The sequence below is a fragment of the Crocodylus porosus genome, unplaced genomic scaffold, assembly GCF_001723895.1.
Source record: "Crocodylus porosus isolate Cpor-Errol unplaced genomic scaffold, CroPor_comp1, whole genome shotgun sequence".
Lineage (NCBI taxonomy): Eukaryota > Metazoa > Chordata > Crocodylia > Crocodylidae > Crocodylus > Crocodylus porosus.
This window is the reverse complement of record NW_017728931.1, coordinates 11,303,018-11,327,307: the sequence shown is the minus strand read 5'-3', so window position 1 is coordinate 11,327,307 and position 24,290 is coordinate 11,303,018. Positions and strand designations below refer to the sequence as shown.

The 24,290-nt window shown below is 43.4% G+C and overlaps 1 protein-coding gene across 1 annotated transcript in view; it reads right to left on the bottom strand.

Annotated features, from left to right (window-relative positions):
• The window catches only part of LOC109315903 (potassium voltage-gated channel subfamily A member 6-like), a 34,439-nt gene extending 12,499 nt beyond the window's left edge, over positions 1 to 21,940 (bottom strand). Inside the window, exon 1 of the mRNA XM_019543864.1 lies at positions 21,926 to 21,940. Coding sequence (XP_019399409.1) covers positions 21,926 to 21,940 — 15 coding nt within the window. The remainder of the gene's footprint in view (positions 1 to 21,925) is intronic.
• Positions 21,941 to 24,290: the final 2,350 nt, after the last annotated feature.

The window sequence follows — 24,290 nt, the reverse complement described above, 5'->3', positions numbered from 1 at the left end:
TCCCAACTAGCGTGCTCACCTCACCCCAAATTTTGGTATCATCAGTGAATTTAAACAGGTTGTATTTCACCCCGTCATCCAAATCACTGATGAAGAAATTCAACAGCGCGGGCCCAAGGACCGAGCCCTGGGGGACTCCACTGCCCACTTCCCCACAGGTCGAATATGACCCATCCACCACCACCCTCTGAGTACGACCCTTGAGCCAGTCTGCAAACCATCTGACTGTGTAGGCATCAATGCCACAGTCGCCTAGTTTTTTCATGAGGATAGGGTGGGAGACGGTGTCCAAGGCCTTGCTGAAGTCTAGAAAGACTACATCCACGGCAACACCTGCATCCATTGCCTTTGTGACCTCATCATAAAAGGCAATCAGGTTGGTCTGACAGGACCTGCCCCTAATGAAACTGTGCTAGTTGCCCTTCAGCATCATCCCTGAAGCAGGCCCATCACAGATGTGCTCCTTGAGGATCTTCTCAGTTTCCCAAGGATAGAGGTAAGACTGACGGGCATACATCAGGTTGTTACATACGTTTGTTGAAGAAATGGAAACCTGTGAGGCCTCTTTCAAGCTTGATGGAAATATTTACTCATGTAACACAGGTAACAAACACCTCCTGTTGTTTGCTGTGCTGATATGCAACAAAATTTTAAAAGAAAGGAAGTATTTCCTTTCTTAAAGAAGAATATGTGGAAAATCCATTCCACTAAAAGTTAGGCTCAGAATTTAATTTCACAATACTTACAACAGTCAGGGTATGGTCTCTCACAGAATTTGTAGCTTGTCCCTTTCCATGCATACTTACAATGTAGTCTATCATCACATCATACTTCAAGCAGAAACTCAGCTGCAGTGTTAACTACAGAGGAGCCAGTGGCTGCTTCACCATATGGAACAAAGAAGCACCTCATTCACTACATAACCTTGATTTCAGGGCATAGCCTTGATTCAATCCTAGAGCACAAGATGCCCCAGGCAATGCAGGGAGACCAAGGTCAAGTAATTAAAGACTTAACCATTATGCAAGCACCCAGGCAGGGAGAACTCAGGTTGAACAAGAAATTTTAATGGACATTTCTTAACTTTTGCTTGTTTGACTTCAGATCCTTTTAATTTTGTGCCCCTCCCTCTTTGCCTCTGCCCCCCTCCTCCCACCCTAGGCAAACAACTACATTTTTAAAAAACAAATTGAAAATAAAACTTCACCCTGTGAAAACAAATTGGACTGCTGCATGCATAACCAGGAAGGGGCAGGAAGCCTGGATCCACACCACATGCCTTGCGAGTTAATGTAGGTAACAGCAGAAAGCTGAACTTTCTATGTGGATGTGTCCCTGGAGGAAGATGACTACACATGCACTTTACCAGTGGGTTTCACTGCTGTGTGCTAGATAGCAAAGCAATGCTGAGATTCTACAGTAAAGGGTTCAGTTCCAGGTTCTGGAGGGAAGTGTGAGCTAATAGTGGCAGACCCCTCTCTGTCTCTTCTGTAATATCCATCCTGTTCCCTCCACTCTACTTCTGCCTCCCCTCCTGTACACATCCTTCTCTGAACCCCCAATGACCCCCAGCTTTTGACCAAGCCCCTTTTTCTTCTTGCCGACCCTCCCCCGACACGTGTCTTGCCTTTTTCCCCCATGGCTTTTTGTCTTCCACTATCCTAATTGCTGCCAACCCCAAAAATTAAAAAATCACCTGTCACATCTCCAAAATCATCTTCTATTCTTGGGTCTGTCTTTTGGATAACAAAGAATGTAATTTTGGCCCCAGCTCTTGCTAGACATCCCAGCTGAAATTAAATTATGCAGATCTAGATAGCATGCTGCCTGACCACAGAGTTTGCAGCTTCTTCCCATACCTTCAAACTCCAGGAGCACGGGAATGGGGAAGAAAGCCAATCAGAGGAGGCTTTCCCAATAGCATAGGTGAGAAATTGAGTACAAGTGCAGAGACCAAAATCACATCTGTGGCCCTGAAATCTAAAGAGCTGATAACACTGCTCCTGCCCAGGTGTCTGCCTTTCTCCTGTCTCCTTAGAAGAGAAGCAACATAGAAGAGAAGCAACCTGCCACCTGTTTCCACATCCCTACCTGCTGCCTGGAGTAAGTGCTGGGAAATGGGGAAGCAAAAAGGAAGCAAAGCAGATCTCCCTGTGGTTACAGCAGTGGCTGGGCAGTAGCCAGGCCAGAAAGCTGTGTGCTGTCTGGGGCTAGTGCCAGGGCCCTCCCATGTATGAGGGTGGGAACAAAATGTGCAGACTGGGCACATATAATTAATTGGTGGGTGCCTGCAGGTGGGATGAAAATCACCTAGCTGGGTAGATCTGGCCTGCAGGCTGTATTTTGTTCACCCCTGTGTTAGTGACAGAGGGATATCATTCAAGAAGAGTGTAGTTACTACTTGTGAAGTGCAGGGAGATGATTGGCACGATAACCTTGCAAATATTTAAGACTTGAGCAATGGTACATGATGCTCAAGAGCTTGTACCAGAGTGCCCCAAGGGATGACAAGGTCGAACGGTTATAAACTCCAGCAAGACCTTTTCAGGCTGGACATAAGGAAGAATTTCTTTACTGACTGAGCCCCCAAGGTCTGGAACAGCCTGCCATCAGAGCTGGTTCAAGCCCCCACATTGAACACCTTCAAGAGAAATTTGGATGCTTATCTTGCTGGGATCCTGTGACCCCAGCTGACTTCCTGCCCCTTGGGCACGGGGCTGGACTTGATGATCTTCCGAGGTCCCTTGAAACCCTAATGTCTATGAAATCTAAACAGTTGGTCCAATAAAAGGTAATCACAAAAAAAGCCTTGTTTCTCTTCTGTGTGTAAACAGTTGCTAAATTGAGCCCTATTTTTGCGGGGGCCATTCACTCTGAGTAACTTTGTAAATGGCTGTTCCCACACAACGGGTGCATCACTAATGGTTTCTAGAAAGAAACATTGTTAAATATGACCTTTTATTTTTAATGGTACAACATAGTTCTTAAATTTTCTTCAGGTTAAATCTGTGAACATTTTTGCCACCTAACTTTATGACACACAGTGCTCGTTTTCCTCTCTGAAATAAATTGAAACTGCTGTTTTCATACCCACACATAATAAAATGGCTGGGGTTAAATAATGAGGCTCAGCTGTTCCAGGTTTAGCAACTTTTCAAGCAGTGATTATCTAAGTCACTAAAAAAATAAATATTTTATTGCTTTTTATGAAAAATGCATCATTCCCACCTTGAGATTTCCAGCAAGGCTTTAAACTGCTGCAACTCTGGATTAGAACTGAATTTCTAGAGATGTTGCTCCCAGTGAAATCAAATGAGGTTTTGCTGTTGGACTTAGCCAGAGAAGGGCCTTAGGTCTGTTTGCACAATTAAAAAGGGGAGTAGAGGATCATAAATTAGGGTTTTGCATGGAAACTATTTTTAAAATCCAGACCCAGCATGTTTCCCAGAGAAATCATTGAAAACACAAGCTTCCAATTTCTTTTTTGCAACCTACACTATATATTAACCTTTAGAAAAAAATTCAGTCTAATAAAATCATATTTAAAGGAAGGAAGGAAAACTTCAAGTTTGACCCTCTTGATACAGTAGAGCAAACCAAAACCCCAGACGCAATATTCGTACACTTGGCATGTTAGGCCCATTGTCCATATGTACCAATGTCTGTTGGTTAAACACAGTCAAACTCACAATTCTGTGCAACTAAAACCAGAGCTGTCATTCTCATGTGAGCCAAAATAAAGCAAAACTTCTTGATAATACAGATACCTCATGCTTCCTTAAGCAGCTAGGGAAATTGTTTGAACTTTAAAAATATCCTAAGTTTAAGAGAAACAAAAAGAAACAACAGAATACTTTTCACCTTCAGCAGTTTTACAGCATCAGACCTTCCATTAAGAGGTTTCAGTGGGAAATAGAAGTGACAGCAGGTGAGCCCACACATATACTTTAATACACATTAGCCTGTTTTAGCACGCATTAAAACATCACAAAAAACTCTTAAAATAGACTAATGTTCTTCACAATGGTACCTCACAATGTGTAAATTTAACACACATTTAATGCAAATTTTGCGCATTAGCAAAAGCATGTTAATGAATGTGCAGATGTACCCATGGCATCTAATCTTGGAGCCTTTGCTCAGTTCAGTAGTCCCAGTGAAGTCATATTAGCACAAATTGAACCTTGGTTTTGTCTATATAAGGACATCCAAGGAAATCCATATGAATTATTTTTTAATGTGGATCAGTTAAAAAGCATTAAGCCCCTGTATGGATAAATTTATTCTGAATTACAGTGGCAATATAGCAGAGCTAGAAGATAATTTTTTGAGCAAAAACGATGGTAAATGAACATTAGATATATGATCTGTTGGTACAGTCAGGTTAATCCAGATCCTCAAAAGAAACAAGATGTTGCATTGTTTAATTCCCAGGAGTCTGGCCTATAGTCCGGGAAACTATATAGGTCAGTCATTTTGACCTTGATAGTGGGTAAAACTTTGGAAAAAATTACCAAGAAGTCCATTTGTGAGAGACTGGCAGAAGGCATGATGCTGAAGGATAGCCAACATGGTTTTGTTATGGTCAGGTCATGTCTGACCAACTCCAAGAGCCGCTCTTATTAAAGCATCCAGAGCAGTCCCACCCTGAAAAGTGGTGGCAGGGGTGCTTTAGCTACAGCTCATTGGACACACATTAGTTAAGTGCCCTGCACCACCATTTTCGAGTGTGGGGATGCTAATACACTAGATGCTGGAGTCTGCCTGAGTGTGATAAGTGCCATGTTCCAGCAGACTCCGTTAATCAAGCCTGCTCCAATGCACTGTAATTACAGTGTGTCAGTGCAGCCTCACTGCATGTGTATAGGTGCCCCATTGACAGACAGTGGAAATTGAGGCACCTATGGGGTTAGGTGGCGGTTGAGAGGTGGACTTGAGGATTTTAGCAGCATGTAAAAGGGCACATGCAAAGGATCCCTTTTGAGGGCCTGGGCCATAATTGAGACATCTAGGATTGGATCTGCAGACGAGTTCTCCTAATTCTGCTCCCACTTTTTCCATTGACTCCAGTGCTAATGTAGCTGTTAAATCAATGCTTTTGAAGCACACCATAGGGAGATGCTTCTGTTTCCTCCCACCCAGTTACCTGAAGGTAAAATGTGTATGTAAAATGAGATTATTCCAAAATTTGTTCCCAAGTGTTTTTAGAATGGCATCTTCTCTCACTTAAGCCCATTTAAGCATTTTATGGGACTCTACCAAATACATAAATTATGGGGATCTTCTGTGCTTTATCCAAAAATATTTATGCTAGCATGAAGTAACAAAGACTAACACCTCCCTATCACCATTCATAAAAACCTGAAAAAATCCCAGGCCTTCCTATAAAAGTTCATATATTTTATATCATCCATAGTGCATGCTTGACTGTCTAGCTATTGAAGAGAACAGAAGCCAACCTACCAGTACTCCCAGAAAAGTAATCACATCTTGTAGCCTCCTGAAGTGTGCTTCTGGCAGGTAATCTATTTCCATATTTTATAATTGGATTGGTCTCCCTCTAATCCCTTTGTCATGCTAATATGACAAATCGCTTATTTGACTTCTGATAGACTCCTTGGTTTCCCTGTTTTATTAAAAGAGCATCACTACCACTAAAAACCCATTAAGTAGTTCCGTTATTGATGTTTGTTCAAAGTTATACATAAGTCTATCTGGCACTTCCTGATTAATTTACAGATACCTGTTGCTATTCCATATACTGACCTTAGGAAAAGACCCACCTACTGTTTTTCACCAGTTATTGAGACTTTGGTGTATCAAACTATACAGTTCCACGCCTTCTAGATTTGGGTCAGTTATAACTTTGAGAAAGATCAACTTTAGATATATCACAACCAGTGTTTCTGTGGGCTCTGCTTCAAAAATGTATTAAGGTAATTACTTCCAGGGTGGAAGTAATTACCTGGGCCACTCGTTGTGGGGGGGTGGTGCACGCACGCGCATGGGTGTGTGTTTGCTGAACTTCCCTACATGCACAGATAATTCTTTTGAAGCTAATGTTCAAATCAGAGCAGCCTGCAAACTACAATATATGTTAAGCTGCTTAATGGCAATATAGCATAGCATTTACTCATATTCATTCAACCAAAGTTTGGATCCAAGAAGAGGCAAAGGAAATGATCAGGCCAGAGGACATCACAAGGTGTGGAACATTTTAAAAAATTCAAGAAAGATGGCTGGAAAAAACTAGGCACTAAATTTTCTTTAGAATGCATTTAGTGGCTTGATGCTAGACGAGGCTAATTTTAGATAAGATATAGCTTAGATATGGAATAATAATATGTATATGAATATTAGAGTAACACCTGTTAGGAAAAAATTTGTATTTTTTACCTTATTTAGTAGATTTTTTGATATTTTAGCTAAGCAATAAAGCATAAAAATCGAGGTTCATCTTGGAATCTTTGCTCTTTAGCTTTGAACTATGGCTCTTGTTTAACAGCTTATCTGCAGATAAGCCGAAATAAGACCTCTTTTAAAACATAATTTGAAACCTAGGTAAGAAGTCCCTTTCCCTAATAGGCTGGTTGCATTTTAGAGGCTTTTAAAGACTTTCAGAGAAATTAATTTTAAATTCTCTCAAATGTTAACAAGACCTTTAAATGAATACACATTTTGATCACATGCTTTATATGAATTACCTGTGCTGTTTGGTCATTTATATCATATCTGGATTTCATTATTAAATTTGCTATTTAAAATTATCTACATTTATGTAGTCAGTATATAATTTTGGTGCAACTGCCTTCTCATCTTTCTTGGTTCTCAAAATATACTTAAGGGTCAACAATTTCCATAAACATTGTGACGTTTTAAGGTTTTCTTCTCTACATTGAATCTAGATGAAAAGTCAAACACATTTTGGGGGAGGTTGGGAGAGTGGTTCTTATTTGTTTTGTTTTTATGGGAAGGAATTTCCAGACAAATTCAGTTGCTGAATTTCTTTACTTGCTGATTGTCCACCTGGAAGACTTTCATAGAAATTCCACTTTCCCCACTTAAACTGAAAAGAAACTGATAATAGCCTTTGAAGGAGGTTGGCACTGAGCCCCTATTTCAGTTTTCCCATTGGATAACCTAAACTGAGACTCCATCTCCGCTTTCATGCCCACCCCGGAAAACTGTGACCTTATAAAAAGCACTTTCTTCATCAGAAAGGTATTCCCATGAAAAATTGTTGAGCAGATCAAGCAATAATCTGATCATTTCCAGATAAGAGTTATGATTGTCTGACATCAATGATTAAAAGGATCGGATATCCTTGGTCTCCAGCTTCTGGGGAAAAGGTGTGTAAAAGAATCAAAGACTCCAGTAAAATATAATGGTTTGCTTTTCTTCTAAAATGGCTTTCTAGCTAACCTTCCTTATATAACCTACATTATAAATATTTGGAAACATACGATGCACTCAGGCTATAAATAGATGTTTCAATTTTCACAAAGGCAGCTTCCCCACCTCCCCATGCTTCTGATTGGCCAAGGGGTCCTGGAAGTCCTGCTCCTCCCTGGAGATTGACAGATAGCCATGAGGAGGGGCATAACCATTTTCTGTTTCCCATCCTCCCCCTGCCCCACCTCTGTTGGCTGGCTATTTTTGTGCTTTTTCTTGGTCCCTGAACTTTTTCACAGGAACCAGTCTTTTTTCATGGGGAGACCTACCAATTTCATAGTTTCTGCCAAAATTGCAAAATCACAATTTCAATAGGTTCCTACCTATAGAGGCACACAGACACACCCTTGGAAAAAAACTTTAGCACATTTTATCCCAGATATTTAAGAGGGACAATGGATTTGTCTGTAGGATCTCGAGACCAAAGGTTTTCAGAAGGCCTTCCACTGAAACCAGCTGTGTTGATCTAGGTTAACACTGGAGCAACTGAGATCAAAACTGTCTAATGTGCATGCAGGCAAACTCCCTTCAAGTCACAGGGCAGTTTCCTGGATGTGTTGTACACAATATTTGATCCTGGATTAGAATAGGAAAGAAATTAAATGAACAAGGCTTCTTAGGAGGCAGAGCCATAAACAATAAACTCCATGTAAAATGACATCCACTGAAAACCATATCTGTATTGGATCCTGGCTGGAAATCTCCAGAGATCCTTAAGAGCCCATGATGGCTGACTGAACTCATGGTAAAACCGTTGAAATCAGTATGAGCTAGGCAGCTAAACAGCTTTGAGGATCTGAACCTTGGAGTCTAGATACCTCAGTGACAGGCGTATTATAAATGAGATTAGGCTCACAAACTAATATTACAGATCAGACATAGAAGAAAGAAGGAAAAAGCAAGAGTCTGTATGCAGTGCCTTTGTCTACAGTTCCCAGCTGATTGTCATTAAATTGCAAATGCAGAACCACACAAGGGAATTAAGGGCTTCCAAGCAGTAAGTATTACCACTTTGTCTCCACTGTGTCTTAGGGAGCGTTACTGATATTGACTGAACAGAATCAAAGGCTGAATTTTTTTCTCCATCAGTATTTACAGCAGAAGCAATATGGCCAGAATCATATGGAGCTCAATTCTAAACAAATCTTAAAGAAACCAGATCTGCTGCATCAAGCCTGGGGCTGGACCCGATGATCTCTTGAGGTCCCTTTCAGCCCCTAATGTCTAATGTCTATGAAAGCCTTACTGATACATTTTCAAAGCTGTTAGTGATGTGGGGTACTTCACTTTCTTGATGCCCACTTGGAAGAGACCTGATTTTCAGAAAGTGCTCACCCCTTGTGTAGTCAGATCCCTCCAAGATGTTTTAATTTAGATGCTTTGAATCAGTAGTGGTTTCCCAAATTGAAACCTACAGCTTTGCCCAAAGCCCACTGAAGTGAATGGTATCAGCGATTTCAAATGGACTTGTGATGAGGCTCTAAGAAATATGTCTCATTGAAGGAGGGGGATGAGTAACTTAGTCTGTGTAAAACAATGTGTGTAACAAGTTTCACAAACCTTCTATCACAGCCCAGAAGAGGTGCAAATAAAATGGTCTAGACATCAGATTCCCTGAATGTATCCATCTTTCCCTTGGTTCTCTCTTTGCTTTATGCTCAGGTAGGGAGGATTCATCACTGAAAATCTGCTGGGACTGTATTCAAACCCTTAATTCCTGGAAAGTGCCTCAGAAGTTGTATGGGAGGCAAGGATTTCTTACAGTGATTTTTTGTCATCACCCTTACACTATGAGAAATTGTATAAATAGATTGCATTTCAGTAGCACATTTCTGAAAACTAGACTCTCTTACATTATTTCAGACTGAGCATCTGAAATCTGAGGTACCCATGCTCAAAGTCATTTTGCAAAATACTAGCCTTAGTAAATATTATCAGCTCCATGTTTTAAATGGAGAGAAAGGGCTAACAGAGTGTTTAGGTGGCTTGGTCAAGGGCACACCACAAGTCACAGACGAAGATAAGAACAGAACTCAAGTTACCTTTCACTTGGTCAGCTCGTACAGCCTGTATTGTTGTTCTCTGCCTCTGTGGTGGCTGCCATCCTACCGGATGGATTAGGGACTGAACTGGGGGGTAAAAAAAATTAGCTGAGTTTTCTCCAGCCTGAGCTGTAAGGGTAGGACCACGAAAAAGTAGGGCTGGAAAGGACCATCTAGTCCAGCCCTGCTCAAGGCCAAATCATCCCTAACCAAACCATCCCAGTTAAGTGTACATCTAACCAGCTTGTGAAAATGTGTATGTCCATAGCACAATGCCATGCTGTGTGGAGACCCTCTGAGCTTGCTTCAAAAAGTTAGCTTGGGTACCGAACCCAGGATAGCCATTTCAGTATGGTATTTCACACAAGCCAAATAGTTCTGGTGAGCATCTAGACAAATCAGCTGTGATGGGTATGGCACTATACTTTGTGGCCTCAAAACTAACTTGGGCATCTCTACAAGGCTTGCATTTGTGGCATCTTGGAAAATGCCAACCTACAAATCACTTCTAATCATGGATCTTTGTGATATACTAAAATTACAATGATCTTTGCAACCATTAATATCAGTTGGGGGCCAGGGTGGGGAAGAGGATATGTATAAGCTGAGGGTGAAAGATAGGTCTCCTGCCCTCAGAGAAAGAATACATCCAGAATGTCCTGTACAACCAACAAATTTGGTTTAGGTTCGCTCAGTGATGACAGGAGTAAATCTGGAGCCAATGGAGCTGTATCAGTGGAAAATGGCCCCAGGAACAGAATCAGGCCCTAAAGGTTCTCTTTAAAGGATAAACAGCAAGAATATTTTGTGACTCAGCTATGGTTTCACAAGCATCAGCTCGAAAAGCACTGAAGCCTCTGAGTCTGCCACCCTTTCCAGATCTTCATAGCCCTGAGACAGAGAGAATGAGAGAACAAGGATGCAAGAGAGCGAGACAAGGAACATGAAGTCTAGGGTTGTCATTTAATTTATGTTTATTTTGGTCCAAGGTTGAAGTCAGTGCAAAGCAAGGAGGTTATCAGATAACTCATATTCGCCTAAGCTCTGTGCTGTGCTTAGTGGGAAGACAGAAGATATTGTCAGATGGCCAGGACACATCTTCGCATTATTCATGTTTTTCCCCTGACGTAATTTTCTTGGTCAATTTTGAATAAGAAGGAACATTGTTTCACCGTGAAAAAGAAATCTGAACCTTATACATAACATTCTTTTCTGAAATAGCAGTGTAACTCATAAAATTGCATCATTAGCATATGTATACAGTTTAAAATGCTCACCAAAACAATGTTTTAGAATGCTGAGAGATTTTCAAAGCTTTCTGGCTGACCCACACCCATATTTAGATTGTATTAACAAAAAATCCTTGTTCCTTCCCCTACCTCACAAACAATAATCCTTTCTCCTCACTTAGTTGCTCCACCATCTTCTGTAGTATTTCAAGAAATGGCTCTATCGCAGTTTTGAACCACCTAAGCACACCAGCCATCTCTCTTCAGTTGCTTGCTTTCTTTTCTTTTCTTACTCATAGTACAGCTTTAAAATGTGGAAAAGGAGAAAGCTGCATTACCTCCATCATTGAAAAACTACACTAGACAAAGCAAGGTCATGGCTGTAGGGAGTAATTTTGCAGCAGCTTCCAAGGACAGACTAGATGAGACCTAATAGATTTGCATCCACTATGATTTATACGGAATAATCCCCAAGTAATAAATATCAGGCCATTCCTGAATTCGACTGCATTGTCTTTCTAAAACCAGACAGGAGAGAGCCATCAAAAACCAGCATGGGGGGGAAGTGGGCAAGCACTTATTTCTTGTATTCCTGCATCCATCTGGAAATTCCTGCATCCATTCCTGCAAATTATTCCATCAATATACCACAGGATTGCAGTTCTTGGGTACAGTCAGAGGTTGGCCTGGAGCCAGGAGGAGGTGGCACCAAGCATTTACAGCTTTCTGGGGCATGCTCACCCAGGGAACAGTTCCTCTCCATAATTACAATCAAACAGCGGCTGCAGGAGCAAGCCTAGAGCTCTTGCCTACGTGAAGGCAATAGGTGTCAGCAGCTCCTCATTTTGTAAAGTACTATCATATTTTCACACATACCACATGGCCCCAAATAAGACAAACATCTTGTTTTGAGAATATAGAGAAACAGATTTTTCCAAAGCCAGACTTGAGAGCTGACTGTTTGCTGCAGCTCAGTGGTTCTTCAGGCAAAAGCTAGAATTAACCCTTTCATAGCTGCTGCAGAATTAGCAGCAGCTTTTGGTGGCTCAGTCAAAAGCTACTGCCAATTCAGGAGCAGCTGTGAGAGGGTGGACACATAACTATGGTCATTGCTGCTTGCTGGCCCAGAAAAAAGCAGCACCCATTACAGCACAGTGTCTCCATGCCTCTACTCTACTCCAGCAAAGAAAAAAAAATCAGCTTTCCAACTGAAGACATGCAACCCAATTTTAGAGGACTGATTTTCAAGGAAAAGGTTTGTTGGTATGTGGGTAAAAACAGTATTTTTCTTAGCCAAAACATGCACCAGCATCAATCATTTTGTAAAGCAAAACTTTCATCATACTAAAACAAATTTTCTATAATTCTGGTGCATAGCATCTAAAGAATGAAATGGTAAAACTTACTTTAAAAATAATCTAATTGGAAGCATCTCCTGCCTCATTAAAGCAAAATCCCTTCCTCTAAGAGATCAACCCCCATTAGAAGTTGTGTATGTTCAATATTAAATATTAAAGGGTCTTTTCGCTTCAGCTATAAAAACAAGGATTTAAAGCACATGACACTTCTACAGTCCCTCCTCACCCCACCCCATTTCTACTCAAAATCAGAAACATCAGAACTAATTTAAATATGACCCTCCCAAGGCTGTGTGAGCACCAGGCTTCAGTGCAGTACAATTCAGCAGGGACAAACAACAAAGCCTAGAAAAGCTGAAGACTTGCAATAGGAACAAGACAAAATTTCAGATCCTAACTCTGCAGGGAAGTCAAAATAGAAATTCCAGTGGTCTTCATTTGAGCTCAGTGAAGCTGTCAAGGGCTCTAGCATGTGCCACAAAAATATATAGGGCACCTCGCTAGGAGGCTGGAAGCAGATGCTGAGACTGTCTATTTGTGCATGTGCCAACATGGAATGCAGTCTAAATATTTCAGTGATGAGCAGTTGCTCTTATTAAGAAAACAAAAAATCTCAAATTATTTCAATGATCTGCAAAGTAAAACAAAATAGAAGTACTAACTTACTGTACAATACAGAGCAATCTGGCATGCTTTTTTTACCAGCCAGCAAAATAGCCTGTTACTGTACAGTAGGCAGGCACATTGCTCATGCTGCACTTTCACTGAAATGTGGCATAAGGGAATAACCATACAGATTATCATAGAATCAATGGGCTGAATTGTTCCACCACATATATTTTACTTGTGTAATGGACTAGCAAATTTGCAAGCTGGGACTCCTGGTCCTTGGAGTGTCTTTGTGCTCAATAGGTTGGGGAGAGTTATCTCAGTCCAACTGCTCTGTTGGGCAAATTGAGGGGTTGGCTGGCTTGATATAGAAGCATCTGCAGAAGGCAAAGGACAGAGATGACTGGAGCAGCTGCTCTAAAGGAAGTCTTGCTTATGACTTTCCAAGAATGATGGCGAGTTTAGGAGAGATGACTGGGTGCTACATCAGCATGAGCTGTTCTATGCAGCATTACAATAAATCCTTCAGAGCACAGTGCTGATTAAAATAGCGTGAGTGAAAGAGGGAGCAATTTCTGAAAGCAGTAATAGAACAATTATAATTTCTATTAGGAGTTTTTTTGAGATTTCTACATTAGCCTTCTACTGCACATATGTGTTATCCACTCACATAAGAGGATAGTCCCTGTCCTGAAAAGCTTACATATTAAATGGATGAGCTGGATGAAGTGAGATGAGGAAAAGGAGCTAGTATTAAGCCCGTGCTACAGAGGAGGAACTGAAGCACAGAAGCCCAAACCCTCAAAGGTATTTAGACACTAATTGAAATTTATGCATTTGAAGATGTGGGTTGGGAATATGAAAGGCTTGGCTATGCCCCTTCTGTAGAGCTTTCTGGGAGGGACACTCCCAAGCATGTTCTACTCTGCTTCTGCTGGCATGTGCCAAACTGAAACCAGGGCAATGAAGCCACTCTGCCCCGCATGACTGCTCTGTAACATGCTGAAGACAGAAGTCTCAAAAGCAGCCATAGCAGTATGCCCCTGCCTCAGATGCAGGGTGCACCTACACATGCAGTTAATGCACAGCAAAAAACTCCAGTGTATATTGCACTAGAGTTTATTACTCCTAGTCACCACATTTAAATGTGTGCTTGGGACCATAGCATGTTGACCTGGGTTGGAGCAGCCCTGGCTGCAGGTAGCTCTGGGGGGGTCAGTCTGCCAGTTGTGGGGCTGCTCCAATCTGGCTCAAGGTGCTGTGGAGGGGTTGCTGGGGACCAAACGTGCTCCACTGCAGAACAAGCTGGCAAATAGCCCCTGCACTGAAGCATCTCATGTAAAAACCTCTGCACATACGTAGATGGTGATCTGGCTGGCTGCGACAAAAGAGTAAAAAACTCTGAAGTAGGATAGTACTTGTATTTACAGGTACTAACTTACTGCAGAGTTAATTAATTTACTCCATCCTAATAGCACTGAACATGTAGGTGCTCAGATGTCTAGTGAAGAGCTAATGAGGCAACTCTGCAGCAAACTTCTTGTGTAGATGCACCCCATATTTCTGGATTTGGCACATGAGCAAGTGAGTGGGATCTGCTTGGGAATATCCTTCCCTGAGCGCACCACAAAGGCACACACTAGACACACCCTAAGTGACATGCCCAAAACCCAAGCAAAAGTCCATCTCAAAGGCAGGAAGTGTACTCACCTTTCCAGAGAGTCTCAATTCACTACCTAAAACTCATGACAATTTTTTCTGGTAAACTGAGCATTGCTTGGAATTTAGGCTTTGTTCACGCTAGATAATCTGTCTTAGAAATCCTCTACTCTGAATGCTCATATGTACACCAGCCTCCTGCCTTTTAATAAAGGTGTCATCTAGACCTACTCTGAGCAAAACTGGACTGCTAACATTTTACATCATCTCCCTCCACTTGCAGTCCTTCCACTGCTCTGGGCAGTCAAGCTGCACTGAAGATAGTAAGAGTGGGAAACTGATTTAAACTATGCCACTCACAGAAAACTATGTAACTTAGGTAGATTCTGTCTCAGGCTTTCGGAATGTCTGTACCTAACTGAAGCAGGGGGAAAAGTAGTATAAGGTTGGGGATGGGGATTAATTATTTGCACTATGCGAAAACTAACAGACTCCAGCCAGGTTTGCTCTTCATTCTGCCATGCACTAACACTGACACGGCTTTATATTTTGGGATAGTTGGGAATGGATGTCATCAGCCTTAACTCTAGGATAATGTCACGGAGGCAATATTCCTTCAACCCGCTTTTGATGGGTATTGCTATCCACTGCCCATTGTCATACCATAAGACAGCAGGTTGCATTAACCAAACGAGATATTTCCAGTCAGTGCAATGTCTGTGCAGTGTCGTGAGACTTTACATTCTCAGAAAAAATCTGGAAAATAATAAAGAGCAGTTAATCATTCTCTTTCCTCAGTTTTTTTTTTTTTCTCTCTAGCATGGGAAGAAACCCCTTTTAAATAGCAAAGGAGTACCCATAGATAAGCTTTCTTTTCTATGAACTGCCCTTATCATTAATTAAAATTCTTGCCGTTCATGTTGCTTAATATGGTGATATTGCTGCAACTAATTAAAGCTCTTTCATTCAGACCAGGCAACTATGATACACACCAGAAGATCCATGTTATCCACAGCACAGACTTTCACAACATTAGTCTTTGCTAAGCTTGAATGCTTTCAAACTCTTTACTTGTGCTAATAAGGTCCTGGGAGGCTATTATGGAGTTGGAGGATGTGGAGGCATTTTGCTTTCCTCAGACCCTTTCAAGCCATGCTAAGTTTGAACTGATATGCCAGAGCCTGGGTTCATGCCCTTAGGGCACAATGCTTCTAGGTATGCTGAAACAGAGAGTGCCAGAAATGGCTGGGGTTAAACCTTTCTGCAGGATTCAGTGATTTTTTTTTTCAAGTGCAAGTAGTGGCCTCTCTTTAACAGATGCTATAACAAGGGAAAGGAGTCAGAGACCTCCTCCACGGTTAAGGATTAGAAATATGGTTGCCCTCTGCCCTTTTTACCCTTATGCTATTCCAACTAACATATGATCATTAAAATTGTGTAGATGCACACTATAAAACCACAATTATGGAAGCCTTATTTCTTTTGCATAGGGGGAGGGGAGCATCTAAACCCAGGAGTTCAACTTTTAAATGACATTGTATCCTTACAATGAACTGCTTTGCTAGCAATTTTACTTTGGATGGTGTCACACAGGACTGGCTAAAACAGAGTCCTTAAATATAACCCTTTGGATCCACTCTTGTTTTTATTGCTCTTTTCTGAGTTTTCTCCAATTCATTTGTTTGTTAACTTAGTCACCCATCTATCCACAGTGGGTTGCAGGTGTTAGAATGAGTCCTGCTCTGATAGCAGGGTATGGAGGAGAACATCTATTTATCTGTCTACTCTGACACACCTAACAAGTATGGTGGAGCTAACTTAGGTTGTGGACAGACGAGTATACTGCAGAACTATAACCAAGAATGAAATTATAGGTAAATTAGGGTGGCTTAGTTTTTGCTTATTTTGCATTAGGAGCAGATAGAGTCAACCTTTAAAGCAGATTCAGCTGAACCATGATAAGTCCCACACCCTCCTTTTGAAGTACAAAACTTTTCAAATTTGACTGATCTAAGAAGCCAGTGGCTCTCAACCTTGTTAGACTCAAGGCAGCTCTCAGAAAATGCCAGCTCTTAGTTTAAATTCATTTTTGACGATGGAAAAATAATAGAGCAATTCTTCTGTTGCAAAAAAAGACCACAGCAGGTCAGAATGGAGTCCTATTTGGTTTATCTCATGAGTCATGTCTGCATACTTCACAACTTGTGGTGCCCATGAAAAGATCTCAAGTTATCCCATGGTGTTGAGGCACCTTGGTTGAGACTCGCTGATCTAAGCCAGTAAGCCCCAAAAGACTAAGGCCTTGAATCTGCTTGTATACAGCAGCTTATGGTCATAACTGGCCCAGCTCATGAGGTTCACTGTGATGCAATGTCATGTAGACATACTTTAGCTGTCTTTAAACAAGCTAGCTCAAGTAATGATAGCAGCTAAGTATAGCAAGACAAAACTACATGGATTATGAAACCTACCCTAGAAGCAGCAGCGGCCCCCCTCCAGGACATGGGAGGACTTGTTGACCTCCCTTACTGTCCAGCCCAGGGCTTGGACCAAGGTGGCAAAGGGCCCCAAGTTCTGCCGCACCAAGACCACTGCCCTGCTGGAGCTTTGCAACAGGTATGAACCTCTTGCAGCCCCAGCAGAGCCTGCTGAGTTGCCCGCCCCCACAAGCAACACAGATGATACTATAGCTACCACCCAGCTCTCCCGAAGACCAAATGCAAAGTGTTTGTGGTGGGAGACTCCACCCTCAGGGTGGGTGAGGGGGTAATGTGCCACCCTGACCCCTTAGCCCAGGAAGTCTGCTGCTTCCTGGAAGCCAGAATCCGAGAAATCGCGGAGAAGATCCCTAACCTCCTCCAGCCCACTGACCACTACCCTATGCTTTTCATCCATGTGGGTACCAATGACATGGCTCAGAGCACTCCCAGCCAGGTCATGAGGTGCTACAGGGATTTGGGTGCAGGGCTTAAGGGTCTGGGGACGCAGGTGGTGTTTTCTTTGATCCTCCCAGTCTCGGACTATGGGCCGAGGAGGGAGAGGAGGATTGAGGTAGTGAACCAAAGGCTGCAGCGCTGGTGTCATCGGGAAGGCTTTGGTTTCCATGACAATAGTCTGCTCTTGGCAAGAGAGGCAGTGAGCTGCTGGGAAGGGACGGCCTCCACCTCTCTCTCCTGGGGAGGAGGCTCTTCTCAGCCAGACTGGCTGACCTGCTCCACTGGGCTTTAAACAAAGCCCACCGGGGGATGGGGGAACTACTGCCACTGCTGGCCTACTGAGCAACCCTTGCAAAGCCAGCAAGCCAAGGCACTTAAAAGAGCCCGCCCCAGCCCCAGCCCTGGAACAAAACGTAGGCAAGGCCAGGGCCCCCAAGGGGACACTTGTATGCTTATACACAAATGCCAGGAGCTTGGGGAATAAACAGGAGGAACTTGTTCTCCTGATAAATGCAAATAACAATGATGTCATTGGGATAACGGAGACCTGGTAGGACTCCACTCATGACTGGGCCACAGGTATAGACAGCTATACCCTGTACAAGAGGGATTGAGTGGACAAAAGTGGCAGGGGCATAGCTGTCTATGTCAAGAAAAGCTATGCATCCCTGCAAGCCAACATTGGAACCCATGGTGGGTGACTTGAGACCCTCTGGGTTAAAATCTGTGGGGAACATGGCACAGGTGACACAATGGTGGGAGTCTACTACAGACCCCCTACCCAGGGTCAAGACCTTGACCAGGATTTCACCAGGGAATTGGCTGAGGCCGCACGCTCCTGGTGTATGGTTGTCATGAGAGACTAACTACCCAGACATCTCATGGGAGGAGCGCCCGGCCAAATCCGAACAGTCGCAAAACTTTCTCTCATGTGTGGATGACCTCTATCTGACGCAGGAAGTCTACACACTGATGAGAGGTAAAGCACTGCTTGATCTCATACTGGCAACCGGGGACAACCTAATCAGTGAACTAATGATCAAAGGGAAGCTGGGTGACAGTGACCATGAGATGATCACCTTCACCATTTGCCGTAAAGCTGGCAAGTGAGTCGGTAATACAGAAATCCTCAACTTCAGGAAAGCTGACTTTGACAAGCTCAGGAGGCTTGTCAGAGAGGCCCTAAAGGGCCAGAACCCAAAGGAGAGGGGAGTTCAGGATGAGTGGTTGCTTCTCAAGGGATCAATCCTGGATACGCAAGCAAAGTCCATCCCATCTCACAGGAAAGGCAGAAAAAGGGCACAGCAACCCCCTTGGCTCTCCAGGGAACTACCAGATCTCCTGGGTCTAAAAAGAAAGACCTATAAAGGATGGAGGACTGGATCCACCTCCAAGGAGGAGTACTCTGCTCTGGTCCGGTCCTGGAGGGAGCAAACCAGGAAAGCCAAGACTATGATGGAACTCCAACTAGCTACAAATATCAAGGGAAATAAAACATCCTTTTTTAGATATGTGGGGAGCCGGAGGAAAAGCAAGGGCAACACTAGACCCTGGCTAAATGAGATGGGGCAACTGACAACTGATGCCCAGGAGAAAGCAAACTTGCTAAATGGGTACTTTGCATCAGTTTTTCACCAGTCCCATGGGACACACCTGCCCACTGTGCGTCAGGGAGACCAGGGTGAGGGAGATTCCTTGCCCTCCATCGAAGCTGACCTCATGAAGAAGGTATCCAGCCTGTCAAGGTGTTTCAAATCAGCCAGCCCTGATGGGTTACACCCAAGGGTACTCAAGGAGCTGGTTAGCATCATAGCTCAGCCCCTGGCATGGATCTTTGAGAACTCCTGGAGCTCTGGTGAAGTGCCCAAAGATTGAAAGAAGGCCAATGTGGTGCCTAGCTTCAAGAAAGGGAGGAAAGTAGATCCGCCAAACTACAGGCCCATCAACCTGATCTCTATCCTGGGGAAGGTCTTGGAAAAGATTATCAAAGAGGCCATCCTTAACAGACTAGCTGAAGGCAATAACCTGAGGGATACCCAGCACGGGTTTGTTGTGGATAGGTCTTGCTTGACTAATCTCATTTCCTTTTATGACAAGGCGACTTATCACCTGGACAAGGGGGAAGAGATTGATGTTGTATATCTTGACTTTAAAAAAGCCTTCGATCTGGTATCCCATGATCACCTCTTGGCTAAACTGTGTAAATGCCGCCTCAACCTCACCACGATCTGCTGGCTGGGGAATTGGCTCCACGGTAGGACCCAGAGGGTGGTGGTTGATGGAAACCAATCATCTTGATGGACAGTCACCAGTGGGGTCCCTAAAGGCTCGGTCCTAAGGCCTATACTATTTAACATCTTCATCAATGATGTGGACATTGGTGTCAGAAGCAGACTGGCCAAGTTTGCCAATGACACCAAACTCTGGTGTAAAGCATCCACACCTGAGGACAGGAGGGTGATCCAGGCAGATCTTGACAGGCTCAGGAAATGGGCAGATGAGAACCTGATGGTATTCAACACGGAAAAATGCAAGGTTCTCCACCTTGGGAAGAAAAACCTGCAGCATGCTAATAGGCTCGGCAGTGCTACGCTGGTTAGCACTACAGATGAAAGAGACTTGTGGGTCGTGATTGACCACAAGATGAACATGCGCCTTCAGTGTTATGTTGATGCTAGTAAAATGAGCTTGCATCCATAGATCCTTCTCAAGCAAATCCTGGGACATCATTCTCCCGTTGTACTGGACCTTGGTCAGGCCGCAGCTGGAATATTGCATCCAGTTTTGGGGTCTACAATTCAAAACGGATGGGGAGAAGCTTGAGAGGGTACAGAGGAGAGCCATGCACATGATCAAAGGTCAGGAAAACAGACCTTATGATGAGGAGAGGCTGAGAGCCATGGGACTCTTCAGCCTGGAAAAGCACAGACTCAGGGGTGATCTGGTGGCCACCTATAAGTTTATCAGGGTGCTCATCAGGATCTGGGAAAATGGCTGTTCACCAGAGCACCCCAAGGGATGACAAGATCAGACGGTCACAAACTCCACCGGGACCGATTCAGGTTGGACATAAGAAAGAACTTTTTCACTGCCTCCCCCAAGGTTCAGAACAGACTGCCATCGGAGGCGGTTCAAGCGCCCATTTTGAATGCCTTCACGACAAATTTGGATGTTTATCTTGCTGGGATCCTATGATCCCTGCTGACTTCCTGCCCCTGGGGCAGGGGGCTGGACTTGATGATCCTCCGGGGTCCCTTCCAGCCCAAATGTCTATGAAATCTATGAAATAAATTAACTCACACTGAGCTCCAAGCTACAGCTATCAATACCAACACTCACCAGTTTTACCCTAGTTAAAATGATAGAATAATAGAAAATTAGGGTTGGAAGGGACCTCAGGAGGTCTAATCCAACCCCCTGCTCAAAGCAGGACCATCCCCAACAACTAAAACATTCCATCTAGGACTTTGTCAAGCCAGCCCTTAAAAATCTCCAAGGATGGAGATTCCACCACCTCTCTCGATAACTCATTTCAGTGCTTCACCACCCTCCTAGTGACAAAGTTTTTCTTAATACCCAACCTAACCCTCCCTTGATGTAGCTTGAGAGCACTGCCTACCACTGGACTCTCTCCAATTTGTCCACATCCTTGTTCTGTCATCTGCCATCACTAAGAACAGTCTAGCTCTACTCTTTGGAGCCAACCTTCAGGTAGTTAAAGGCTGCTATCAAATCCCACCTTGGTCTTCTCTTCTCCAGACTACAGAAGCCAAAGCCAAAGCCTTCCCTCAGCTTCTCCTCAGAAGTCACGTGCCCCAGCTCCCTATCCATTTTCATTGCCTACCACTGGACTCTCTCCAATTTGTCCACATCCTTCCTGTGGTGGGAGGACCCAGAACTGGACACTGCTTCAGATGTGGCCTCATCAATGCAGAGTAGAGAGGAAGAATCACTTCCCTTGATCTGCTGGCAATGTTCCTACTAATGCAGCCCAGTATGCTGTTAGCCTTCTTGGCAACATGGGCACACTGTTGACTCTTATCCAGCTTATTGTCCACTGTAACGCCATGGTCCCTTTTCTGCAGAGATGCTGCTTAACCAGTTGGTCCCAAGCCTGTACCAGTACGTGGAATTCTTCCATCCTCAGTGCAGGATTTTGCACTTCTCTTTATTGAACATCATGACATTTCTTTTGGTCGAACCCTCCAATTTGTCTAGTTCTCTCTGAATCCTAGCCCTACCCAGCATTCCAGCATCTCTACTACTCCCCCCAGCTTGGAGTCATCTTCAAACATACTTAGAATGCAATCCATCTCATATTTCAGATCATCAATGAAGATATTAAACAAAACCAACCCCAGAACTGACCTCTGGGGCATTCTACTGGATACCGGATGGCAATTAGACCTCAAGCCATTAATCACTACCTGTGGAGCCCAATGATCCAACCAGCTTTCTATCCACGTTGCAGTCCATTATTCCCACCCAAACTTCCTTAGCTTGCTTGCAGTCATGCTGTGGGAGACTGTATCAAAAGCCTTGTTTCAGTCAAGGTACATCATGTCCACTGCTTTCCAATTTGTCCAAAGAACCAGTTAACTCATCAGAAAAGGCAATCAGGTTGAAAACACTCAACTTACCCTTGGTGAATCCATGTTGACTTCCTGAACACTCTCTTTTCCTCCAAGTGCTTAGAAATGGATTTCTTGAGGACTTGCTTCATGATTTTTCTGAGGACTGAAGTGAGGCTCACTAGTCTGTAGTTCCCTGAATCCTCCTTCTTCCCTTTCTTAAAGATGTGTACTATATTTGCCCTTTTCCAATTGTCCAGGACCTCCCTTGATCACCACGAGTTTTCAAAGATAATGGCCAGCAGCTCTGCAGTCACATTAGCCAACTCCCTCAGCACCCTCAGATTCATTGCATTCAACAGCATGGATTTGTACATGCCCAGCTTTACTAAATAGACCCTAACTCTGTCACTAGGTTGCCTCCCCCATTCAGTGAGGGACTCATACTTTCTCTGACCTTCCTCCTACTACTAAAAATGCCTGAAACACTAAACACTTGGGTATGTTTACACTGAAGTGCAGTCACTAATATGAAGGCAATATAGATATACCCTCAGATTGCCTTGGTCTCCTCTCAGCCTTTACTCTACCAGCCGACTTTTTATAGCTTTTTGGAAATGGGAAATAATTCAGAGATCCTTTCAGAAGGAATGCATGGCATATCTTGATGGCCAGTTCTTTCCATCTGGGAAATATTTTAAGAAACTTCTCTGACATTCTACAGATATTCCCCACACATTACATGTTCTGTGATGGAATGAGTCATAGGCTAGAAATAAAATGCAGGGTTGTGCTGACTGGATCATCCTTTTCCAGTAATTCTAAATAGCTTAATCTGCATTACTCCAGTACAGATGTAATTACTTTTAGCCACAGCCTTTTCTGAGCCTTTCGCATCCTGAGGGACAGCGAAGCTGGAGATTAAGGTGTCATTTGTACTCTGTGCCAGTTTTCATTTTAGCTCTTAACTAAAATTTAATTAGGTGACTCCCAATATTCCTGATCTTGGTTTTAAGTGAATAAATGGAGTATGTGTGCAGCACAAGGAACAACTGTTTCAGCAACCAGTGGCAGCCTAGAAGCTTGGAAGACTTAGGGAAAATGAGCATATTGATGCTTCTTAAGGGACTAGTGGAGAAATTCACATAGATTTTTCATAGATTAAAAATGCTTTGAAAAGATGCTTGCAGAGTGGAGCAAACCTGAATGAATAGCAGACAGGAGATTAGTACAACACGACACAGACCCTGAGGGGACCGGCCTTCAGGAGGGAGCACTCAGTGCTGGGAGAAAGAAACTCCAGGGGAAATTCCATACAAATTCTTGCACAACTTCCCCCACTTTTTTTAAACGGACGAATTGATTTTTCACTAAAATATCTAAACTACTGGGAAATGCTGGGATGGGAGTGGATAATACTGATTCAGAACAGGGGCCAGTATCTTATATGAGGCATTGCAATGAGATGAGCCTCTCTCTCCACTCTCTGTGGAATGGGGTTCCTTACCAGACACTATACAATATGTACTGGGGTCTCCCCTACTGGAAAGGTGAGGCAGTTCTTCACTGAAGCCTTACCTGTGGTGCATCATGAGAGAACAAACTACAACCCCCATGAGGCACTGAGGCAGAGTCAGAATACAACCCCCATGAGGCAAAGTCAGAATATTTAGTTTTTTTGGACAAAACTGTTTAGTGGTTCAGGCATTATTTTTCAAATCAGTGCAAGACTGGTTAGACAACCAGTTGACTCTCTCAGATGTCCCTGTTGGTTTCTTCTGGTCTGGGTTGGACTTTCAGATCTAGAAACTCTAAAAGCAACAAAGCTTTTGACCCTATCTAAAACCAAGCTGCCAAATGAAGCCAGCTGGAAATTTTTCAAGAAAACTCACATTTCAGGATGGTCAAAGCGGATGTAATGAAAGGGCAGCTTTAGTTAGTGGGGGATTTACTGGAACTGGTACTTGTAACTTTAGGCATTTGACTTTCATATGCCCTTGAATTTTTCACTTGCAGTTTGATACTCTTCACACAGGAAAACCTACTCTGAGGGAACATATATAAACTGCCTTTCAAGCATACCCTTCCTTTTAAAGACAGGCAGCCAAGAAGCCTGCATCCTTTGTCTGAGAACCTTTCACACTTTGAATACTTGCTTAAAGTCACCTCAGTGATGCTTGAGCAGTGAGAAAAAGGTTCCAACAGGAAGACCTTAGTTGGCTACTGCTATTTTAGGCCCCCATTCTGGTCTGACATCTTAACTCGGGTGTATAGGCATACTCCAAACCTCGTACAAAGCCAACCTGAGGGGTGTGCAGAGTCTGGGGAACATCAGCCTGTGCAGGGGCTGTACGCCCGGGGGCGGGGGGAGGGTGAGTGGCTGGAGTGTGGAGCCAGTGGTGAGTGACAGCCCACAGAGTGCTTGTGCCCTTGG